Source organism: Pipra filicauda, unplaced genomic scaffold (assembly GCF_003945595.2).
Source record: "Pipra filicauda isolate LSUMZ 115617 unplaced genomic scaffold, ASM394559v2 scaffold24_size8852520_pilon, whole genome shotgun sequence".
NCBI classification, from domain to species: Eukaryota; Metazoa; Chordata; class Aves; order Passeriformes; family Pipridae; genus Pipra; species Pipra filicauda.
This window is the reverse complement of record NW_024104365.1, coordinates 4,390,614-4,401,885: the sequence shown is the minus strand read 5'-3', so window position 1 is coordinate 4,401,885 and position 11,272 is coordinate 4,390,614. Positions and strand designations below refer to the sequence as shown.

Sequence of the window (11,272 nt, the reverse complement as noted above, 5' to 3'; positions counted from 1 at the left end):
ACTTGTGACCTTGGACTCCTTTCCAACCAGTCTCATGCTTATGAAATGTAGGTAACTTTATGACACAAACTCTTCTTGATTCTGTTGAATTGTATTTCCTTTCTTTAAAGCATTTAAAAAAATACACAAGAGAAGGCAGTGTAAAGAAACCACAGAGCTGCAAGCCAGAGGTTTTAATCCCTTCTCTGTCACTAGCTTGCCATGTGATGTCTGCCCTTGGGCACACAACTCCTCTGTGATGCTGCTCTCTCCTGAGGAACTAGCAGGTAACAGGGGATTATTTGTTGGTGTAATACTCTCCAAGATGTAGGAAAGAAGATGCAGAGGACATGGCGCCAAAAAAATCCCCCAATAGTGAGGCAAGTGTGAGCCACACCGGTGAGATAACCACTGCCTGCCTGCACACCAGCACTAACCCTTGGCAGAAAGGGCACCAAACGACTGCCTGAGGCCGAAGCCGTGCAGCATGGCATCCTCGGCACACCATCTCTGGCAGGATAAGGGTATATGCTTCTTCATGCAGCATCTGCATGTGTCCTGAACCCAGGGACTACACTTAAGGATTTGTTACTTGAACACGCTATTAGGGAAAAACTAAAATACAATAGAATAAAATAAAAAGTATATACTTTTGCAAAAACTCCTCCACTTTCTTTTGGCTGTTTTTTGTTACCCCAGGCGCCTCTTCCCAGAGCCGCACCACAAGAAAAGATTGCCCTGGGTCCGCTCTCATTTTAAAATGCTTCTTTTTATTTCAGTGGTTGTACATTGGGTGAATGAATTTAACGTCACAACAGAAATAAAATGGCTATTTAACAGACCACTAGTAATTATATATGCTGAAAAAGAGCAAATGAAGGGGTTTCTTTTAACTATTACCGAAATATTCATTGTACATGTCATCAATTATGCCGGATGAGAGAGGCAAACAAAAAGGTATTTTGGTGAGGTGTTGTATCCTTTGAAGAAAATAAACACTGAGACATCTCAAGTTACTTGAAACCATGTCTCAGCTACAGTATTCACTGTCTCCGTGTTGGCCCATCTCATGGTTCTTTTAGGGGGTTATATTTGTTGTATTTTTTTTAATTAAACAAAGCATTTAAAATTTAATAATTTTCATTAGACTTTTTTTTTAAAATATAAACAAAGTTTTGGCAAATAATATTTATACAGAAAAATAGTTTTAGATCTTCCCAAATTTTGAAATAGTCTATAAAATTACTTTATAAATAAATAAAATGCAGAATCTGTTGTACACGTATTTGCACATCTCTGTAATTGCCTCCTTACTGTTAGCATAGGTTTGTACTTGTACAGTTTTCAGGAATATTACAAAGTCATAAAGTCGGAAAGTGGATCTCTTATTAAAAATACATTTTCTCTTTTGTCTGTCAGTTTATCTGGATGAAAGACCTGATGTATCTGAAGCTTCGTCATCCATGGGCAAAAAATACTGGATTAATTGTAAAAAACATAGATTAACAGTTATTTTGAAACATAAAAAGTTCACACAAAATGATGTCTTGAAGAGTTATCTACATAAAATATTTAAACAACATGGATAATTTACCATTTAGTATTATACAATAAGCTACCCAAATGCCTAAATTAACTATTATAAAAAAATAAAAACAACTTTGACAGATATAGGCAAGTTGCAGTGTCAACTACCTAGTTATAAGGACTGAGAAAGTCTACAAATATTAGTGTTTTAATAGTATATAATGGTGATACCTTAACTGCTAAAGTAACAAGTTAAGATACATTATTTTTCCACAAATTAAAACTAATGCAACGTTACAAGCACTATGTTAATTTTACAACCGAATTATGATTATTTTTTTCCTTTCGGATGATCAAATCTCCAGCTTTATATATAAATAGATAGTAATTAGACACCGGACAAACAAGATTTAGCCTGGAAAATAATTTCCTAGACAAATAATAATATGGTTAGTGCCTTCAGTCGTTCAGAACAGGCAGTGCTGCCAAAGTTTAAAATAGTTTACAATCAATCTGAAGAGGTTAAGTTAAAATACTGCAATCACTAATAATGTCCACATAGAAAACTTATGCTGCAAACAATTATACATAATATCCACTTATAACAGCTGTCTTGTTTTTTAAACAATAATTTAAAAACTATGTCATTTATGTGATACATGTGCAACATATAAAATGTGAAATATGAAATATTTGGTACAATAGTGCTTGAAACAAATCTCAAATCAAACAAATGAAAGTTTAATTATACATATATAATTACCTTGTAAATCAACAAAGTATTTAAAAAAGTAAACAACATTAAAATCTGCTTCATCCATATATATGTATGTATGTATATATAACATGTATATAATTGTATTAAAGATATCTTCATACTTTTGTGACATAAAATATGTTTTTAAAGAAAAACAATTAGAAGAACTATTTTTTTCTCCACTCTAATCTGGTTACAATCTTATAATCCAATTAAAAAAATGCAAATACAGTAATGATTTATTAAACTGAATCTCATTCTACATTCTTAGTGTTAATAGTCTAGATTAAAGTCACCTATGAAGTTTCAGTGACTCAACTGAATTTTAATTAAATTAGAGTATCATACAATCTCATCTACAGCCTTCTTTTTCACCTTTTCTTTTGTTAGTTTGGTCTTGTTTCGTTTTGCTTGATTTTACACTTCTAGAAGTTACTTCTTAACAGCTTGGATCTTTTTGGTAACCTGACTATGAGTTTCAAAGATTATTCATGTCCAGTGAGATTTGACTGTTGGCATCAGGCTCACTTTCATCAAGTCTGATGTGACAAAATTTAGGCACTTCTGCAAAGTCTCTTTTAAAAACATTATAAATATACTTGTAAAATAATATTTTCAAGACTTTGTTCTTTTGGGGATTGAAAGGGGTATGAAGGTTCATACTGTGCAAAATTTTTTAAATTTTCTTCTGCTATTCTGCTATGATTCAAATGCAACTTCTCCATACAAGTCAAACACCAACCATGTGCATCTAAAGAATTTGTGCTTTCCTTTGGACTTCTTGCTAAAAATATCAGATTGACAGGATGATGTGCAGGACACTGGGCTGCGTTTCACTTCCTCTGTCTTGGAATCAACTCATCAGGGGAGCAAAACCAAGATTGTTTTTTTTAACCGATAAGAAAACCCCCAATCATAGTTTGGGTGAAAATTAAACCTGCAACTGGGGTAAGTTTTTAGCCAATACAGCGCAATTATTGCTGAGCTCGAAAGATTCATAAGCACTGAATCTCATGAGACGAACTTATCTGGACCATTTCCGTTAGTTGTAGTTATGGAGAAAAGACAATATTTGCAAGAATTAAACTATGCTTAGAAAACCTTTAAAACTAAATGTTACCCTTTATGTCTTGAAACATCACAGCTGGTATCAGGTAGTTAACTATTTTAGGTTGGAGTATAGTAAGCATACCATATTTAATATTCATATATGACATAGCAGCACTAGCTTTTTTGAGTTTTTGATTTGTCCATAAGAACAAATTCTTGACTTAGCATGCAGTTTGTGGCAACTCTAGAGAGGAGGAGACAGGGTAGTATGTACAGTAGCCGTGCTTGGCCGTCCGCAGGGAGGCTTCGTGACACTCTGTTCCGCTCCTGCTGGCTATTTCAGGATTATCTGTTAAGAGAAAGGAAAGCGTGATCGCGCTTTTAGGGGACACGGGGAGTGCAGTTTGCCCAGATGGCCAGTGTTGGACTAACTAAGCTCAGGTGCAGCTCACACAGGACAGCATCCTTTATTCTCATGCTGCCTGGGAGGTGCTTGCATTTCGCAAACCTAGTCATCTTCCCCTGCACATTGGTCCGCACGTGCGTAAGAACATGCAGAGGGGGCATTTTATGTGTCAAAATACTGGAGGCAGTGCTGAAGCCACAAAAGAAGGGCCTGGCCATAGGCAGGGTGTGCATCATCAGCACCCTGGTTATCAGTGGAGGTGGAAGCAGCCCTGTGCCTCCCAAAGAAGCTCAGAAGTGCACCATTGCCCGAGGCAATTCTCCAACTCCTACCATGCTCCCAGGAAGACAGAAGATGACTGGCAAAACAGTGGAGGCAGGGCCCCTCACCACTAACAAGCAAAAACATCTCAGAATCATAGAATCAACAGGTTGGAAAAGACCTCTGAGATCATTGAGTCCAACCCTTGATCCAACACCACCCTGTCAACTAGATCATGGCACTAAGTGCCACATCTCTTCTTAAATACCTCCACAGATGGTGACTCCACCACCTCCCTGGGCAGCCCATTCTAATGTCAAGATGCACTAGACTAGATGTTTTCACAAAGCTAAAGTGTCTTTTCAATGCATTTTTAGCAGCTGCTTATTTTCTAAAAAAATTATCTTCAGATCAGAGAACTTGAAAGGTTTTCTCACACTTCCTTATGCCAGGGAATCCAGGGGATGACCATAATGGTACTTCTATGTGCCTAACTAGTCACTAACCTTGCTACTTTACCTCCATGGTGTCACAAACAGAGGGTGGAGCAACCATTTTACAGGTGTAAATTCTTGTGTTTCCAACACTGTGAAGGTTCAATGCATGATGGGCCCAGCAACCAACTCCACTTGCTCACAGTATTGGAAAATCATCCAGATTTCCATCACCTGCCTGGACTGTCTGTCAGTGAAAGTGATATCAAAAGCCAGCGGTGTGATATTTTATCACACCATTGCTAACTTGTGCTCCAGACTTAAGCACAAGTCAAGAAATTAAGAGTGTATTGCCTGCTCTTACTGTTTAATTTGGCACTCGATGCATTTTTAAGCTGTATTTGTAGGTGGTATGCAAAGCAGTCATGACAGTACTTTGACCTACTTGTGCATTACAAAGCTAGATCACTGCTTAATGCAATATTTATATTAAAAGGGGGGAAAAGAAAAAGGTGTTTTGAAAGTAATTTCAGCAACATACTACCTCTGACATACAGACCTCCAAAAAAGAAACAGGTTTGCCTCTGTGCAAGGCACTTGTTCTAGTCCCCTGCCCAGTCAACCTCCCTACACCTCACAACTCCACTGCCTTGCTCTCTGTACACAACTACTGTCTCCCTGACCCTGCTGAACTTGCCAGCATGCCAAAAAGCCATCTTTGATTACCATCAGCACTGAAAATCTGGTGACACGCGAGGACCCATTGTAATGACACGGTACAAACACCTGCTGCTCCAAAGGGCTTAACATCTAAATACATCATACACACAACAAGGACATATATTTTTAATGAACTTCCACCCATTGTGAGCTTGTTAGCTTATCGCCTATCTTCTGTTTCCTATTGAAATAACAAAGAAATACCTTTGCTCAAATAATAAAGCCCTGTCTGTGGTAACTCTCGTCCAGCTCCAGCACGGTGGTTTGACAGTACGTACAAGGAACGCAGCCGTGCTGAAAATAAGAAGTGACCAAGATTTTCAGGACTGATATTTTTAGCATGTTACAACCCAACAAGTCAATGTAATTAATAAAGCAGCTTTAGCTATACTGGGTTAGCCATAATCACACAAGTGTATTTAAAGGTTCCTAAGGTCTCATTTAATGGGACATAACCTGAAACCTACTCAATGTAAAAAGCCCCAGAATTTCAGACACTGCAGCTGACTACACTGTCTGCCAACTTTTGAGGGGATAAACTTGCATTTCCCTATAGCTTTTCTTCTCCCTATACAGGGAGACAGATAACTGCCCCTAATGCCAAGACTTCTTTGGTCAAATAGTCCCACAAGACTGATGTTCCCAATTCCCCCAAAATCTGTGACAGAGAATGCAGAGGGCCTAATCTCAGGCTGTTTCATGGGAAAATGGCAGGACTATTCCTGGCACTGTGATTAACCCAAGTGCCACTCACCCTGCTGTGTGCAAGGCAGGACAGAGGGGTCCTGGGCAGTGTGAAAGAGCAGGGATCCCTTCTCTTCCCTGCCCTGGTGAGTGGCAGTGGCAAAGCCCAGGATAAGGACTTCACTGCTGTGTCCCTATTCCTGCTGTTTCTCTCCTCCTGTCAAAACTCAGGAAACAGCAAAGATGATGTAAACACTTTCCTTTTGTGTGCGAGCATGTCCTGTTTATGGGTTGTGGGTGCCAGAGAAGCAGCTGGAGCCCTCACTGCCATGCTTCTCCCACTGCCAGTGGCTACAGATCTGGCTTGTTCCCACCACATAGTCCTCGACAGGGGATGTAACTAGGGCATGTTGCACCCGACTATTTCTAGTACACGTAGGAGTCCTCCTAGGAAAAACGCCTCAAGTCTCTCCTTCAGAACAAGCTTCTCCAGTGCAGTCACAGAACTGAGGAGCTACATTACTTTTTTAACCTTAGCCACAAAGTGTAAAACATCTCCCATAGTCTTTAATTATATGTTCACACCCTACTTCTTAAAAGATATCACAACTCTGCCATAGCTACATACACAGGCATCAGCTTCTGCAACTGTGTCTGACAGAGAAACATAAAATGCTAAACTACTTTACATGGAAAACACATTGGAACCTCTTCTGTTTAATCTACAAACAAAGTAATAAACTGTGATGGAAGACAGAGGCTATCTAAGTCTGCATCGCTGCTAATTGCTCCATCACTTGCATGCTGAAAAAGAAGAAGCTGTAAAGAATTATACCGGTGAAGGAACATGCCTGCAAACACTTACTACAGAGTCTGCATTCCCTCGTTACTTGTAAGTAGGTTCAACCATCTTCATGTTCACTATGCTTTGAAGAATTACATCTCAAATGTATGTATGTCATATTTGCCATACTATTATATCATTATACTCCACAGCAACAGGATATAATGTATTGACACTTTTACCATAGTATATATAAGCATAAAACCCTAAAAAACAAGACTATACAATAAGTGTGCATTGTTCCATGTACAAAGGTCTACAGGTCAAGCATGGGAAAGCGTTTTCTCATGCTCTGTAAGATCCACAGGTGTGGATACAGCCGTGCCAGAAAACATACCTTCTGCTGCTGCACTGAGAGATCTAGTAAGAACACTATTCCAGCATAAGCAGAATGGCCTGGCTCTTACAGTCTGCAGCAGTAATGCACAGAAGATTTAATAACAAGAAATGGCATTTTTTGGAGGTAATCACAGATATAGGGTACCTTCTCTGTTGCCTTCTTGCTTGGTACCTGTTTAAAGTGGCAGAAAGCTGGCTACCCTTTAGACTAAAATTACTAAAATTGTGCCAATGATAGTTACCAGACCTCACTGAAACTAGTAACACATAGAGTGAACCTAAATTTCTGCAAGCTGCTTTCTAGCCACCAAGAAGCATTTGCTCTTCCAAGTTTTCCATCTCTTTAGAGGTGGCATTTTCAGCTCCTAAATGCAAAGACTTTCTTTCTTGTCTACCAGAGCATGGCTCTTTTAAACCTTTACCTTCAGGACGTCTGAGGGATCACACTGGTCATTAAGCCCCCTGTGCAACACAGAAAATGCCTAAATCCAGACAGAATTGCTCCTAAGGATGGTAACAATTCTGCAGTGTCATCCAGGGGAATGACAACCAAGAGAGATGTTACTGCCAATGGTTTCAGCTTCTCACTGACTACCAGCACATGGTAGTCAGCAGACAAATCTGTGTCAGCTTGGGATTTCCTCAGATGCACCAAAGGTGGCTGTGATCAGTCATTGACTCAAGACTTAAAAAGTAAAATTGAGAGTCTGTTAAATTAAGGTGGAAATTCCACCTTTGTAAACTCTTTTCAATGCCCAGGTTACTGCTTTATTTGATAACAGTTCATTGAATTAACCAAATTACTGAGAATCATGACTAGGTACTAGGAATTTCAAGAACACTGTTTGGCTTGAGATTTTCTGCTTTGAAGCTACAATTCACAAAGCTTTATTCTCTCTGAGTTAAATTCATTTTCCAGTTCCAGATTTATTATACAACGATGAATACAGAAAATTTACCATTCTGCATGAATCATTGTGCATGAACTCTTGTTCAACTAAAGACCTGTCACAGTGGATCAGCCAGAAAACATGACTTTGCATCTACCTCTGACACATTTCTCTTTCAGAAGTTTTGAAATTATTACTCTAAATCACACTGTGCTCTATAAGCCTTAATATATTTTAAGGGGCATTAAGATTGTGTTTGACCTCTGCATTGCAAAGCACTTATCCCTCCAAAAATACATAGTAAACATTTTGGACTGCTCAGCCTTCCATTTTAAAAGCAGTGTAGTAGTAATAGGAGTTTCTTGTAGACAAGATTCATCTCAGATGATTTCAGACATGAATGCCTCAGCTGGTCACCCATTTAACATCTTCCTAGCCTACCTCAGCCAATTGATTTTAGCATGAGACAGATTATCAGCTCCTGATGCCATTTTCCCCTCCACCGAATGTAAGAGTTTGTGGTGAACAGTTCACACTGAGGTATTTAACTTTTGGACACCTGCATCGGGACAGATGAATCCTTCCACAGTGACATTTTCTGTTCTCATGTTTTTCACACAAGTAGCAGACTGGTCAGATATATCTGGGGTATACATTAAAAACAACAGATATTTTCAGACAGCCGGCTCATATCAGGCTGCCTCATAACTTCTCCTGCTTTCTAAAAATAAATCTAACACCAAGTATTTCTTCCCTGTGACATGGAACCAAAGACTATTTATATTTCCACATGCCTTTGGGAAATGCTTCCAGCTCTTTATTTTTCATTTACTCTTAGAATGTTCTTTTGTGGTATGTGCCCTGTTTCTTCAAAATAAATTAGGATGGCTTGTTTTTTTGTTTTGTTTTTTAAATTAGAAGTGAAAAAAGATGAGTAAATGTTCAGAGACTTACTGAGAGTAATCTCTATTGTATCAGTTATGCCTGGTCATACTTAATTTTTACTTAGCTTTACAGATGGCCTTTATCAGCTCCTTTTCCCATAGCTTCTGCAGCAGCATCTCCATGGAGCACCATCCCAAACATTCCAATCCCTCACCTCAGGACTCCCACTGACACTCTCCCAAAGGATAGGTTTTGTCCCTGTCCTCGACTGGCTAACAGCTGAGCTGGCTCCAACTCTCACTCGCATTAAATGCAGTCTGGCTTCTTTCCTTTGCTCTTGATGGCCATAAACTTCATTCTCATTTCCAGCATATTATCATTTAATGTATATGTGCTTTGTTTCTCTCACTAACCATGGTCCTCTACCCATCCACGGGTGAAGGAGGTTTTATCTTATTGTTTCTCAATTAAACCAATGCAACCCCAATATATTGGTCTACTTTGCTCATCAATAAGGTGACCTCTGATTTGTATATAAAGGGCAAGATGCCTCAACCACAGATGACCTCTTTGGTTGCCTGCCCGTACAGTGCCTAACATGGGGGGCATCAGGTGTTTCTTGAGGGTTGAAGGTCCTTTTTGCTTGGCTTTCTCATACCCCATACCCTCACATGGTAATTCTGGTGTCCTGCTCCATCCTCTCTTTTCTTCTCTAAATCTGAGAGTGCCCAGTTCTGCCTGTCCCATATGCTGATAATAAGCCTCTGGAAAAGGCTGACGGTCAGATGTCCATGCTGAAGTGGACACATCTGCTAGCACATTTTCATTCCATCAGGTACAAGCTGTTGGCCATCAGGGTGTCATAAAGCTGACAAAGACCTTGTCTGAATCCCAACTCTTTGTGATGATCTAAAAAAAAGATCAAGGCAATTATGGGGATTCCAAAGAGCTCAAGGGTTCAGCAGCATCATTCTTCTCATTTATTATTCACCAAGTCCTGAAAGAGAGTCTAAAGCCACTTGTGCTGCCAATCCCTTAGCTCACTTATGAGCTTCAGTAGGTATTTACTCAAGTAATAATGTATAATATTTAAGTTCAACTTAATACATATTTACTTACTCTGGAGAAACAGGATTAGTTGTTTTAAAAATGAAAGCAATCTGGCTTTATTTATTCTTCTTTAAAGTAATAAATAATGCAGTGCTAAAAATTGATCATAACATACTCTAATATATTCTATCAAAATCTATTTTTAAATAATTGCACAGGCAGCAGATAGACTACATAGAAATGAGAAAACCACTGCTATATTATTCTGGGAGCACCCATACAGTGACTGTTTTGAACAGCTACTCAATTTTACCTTTCAACAGGTCCAAGCTACCGCAATCATCTGTGTTTTGCACTTCCTACTTTTAGGTCATTTTCCTTCTCTTCTTGAATTTTAGAAACTTCCAGAAAAGGCTTATGCAGAGGAACTGAGAGCACAAATGAGTGAAAGGCCAAGCACAAGTTGTGCATTATCTGTGAAAGTGCCCATATTCCTCTTGGAGGGGTGTTACTTCTCTGACCCTGCATTTTCCTAGGCATCCTCACCTAGCTTTTTTTTCCTTTTAACAAAACCTGCTTTGCATTTTCCTCTTACACACCGTGCATGCCCAAATCATGCAAGATGAGGCTTCTACTACAGCATCCCTTTTAGGCAAATGTACCACTGCACACAGAGCACGGGTAGCACTTCTGCAGGTTCCATTGCAGTTACCACCATCCTGAAAGTTCTCCTCTCCCAAAACCTGGCATTCCAGTTCAGACTTCCTTCCAAGCAAGAAACAGACCACTGCAACATCCGGAACTTAAACACAGAAAGGTACCCAATTTATGTTCATCAAGGTTACTTTTCAGACACCCTGCTTATAACACTTGTGTCAGTTTTATAAAACTCACTATATTTATAACTTCTCCAAGGAAATCTTAACCTTCATGACTTTTGACTACTTATCACTTCCTTAATTTTCTTCTATCTGAATGCTCTCACATAAACAGATATACATGTTAGTGTGTCATGGAAGATAATACTGCATAAAAAATACTGCATAAAAAATGAAATCAGGTAAGTTAACAAATTTCTGCCTTCAGCTGAAAGTCACGACAGATACAACCAACCAACCAACAAATAAATAAATAAATATATAGATGTTTCTACTGTGGTTACATGGGCAGCCTCCTGCACACTCAAAGCCAAAGACTGGCATTTCTGGTAGGAAATAAATCATACACTGAGATAAAAATATGATCTTTGTTTGATTCAAGGGAAAATAACTGGAGAAACTAGAGATGTGCAGATGCAATTATTTCAGAGAACGGAATCCCAAACAAGTACATCTGGAGCTTTGCACTGCTCTGTGTTGTTAAAATTTTATAATGGAAAAACACAGACTCACATGAGCTGTGTGTATGCACCATGAAACAAACTCAAATGCCTACAAAATTAGATGA

General features: G+C 38.9%; 1 protein-coding gene across 1 annotated transcript in view; it reads right to left on the bottom strand.

The window, feature by feature from the left end:
* Positions 1–729: 729 nt before the first annotated feature.
* MBNL2 (muscleblind like splicing regulator 2) overlaps positions 730–11,272 on the bottom strand; it is a 109,195-nt gene continuing 98,652 nt past the window's right edge. The window contains 1 exon segment of the mRNA XM_027741035.2: positions 730–3,662. Within this exon segment, the coding sequence (XP_027596836.1) occupies positions 3,535–3,662 (128 nt within the window). The 3' untranslated portion in view covers positions 730–3,534.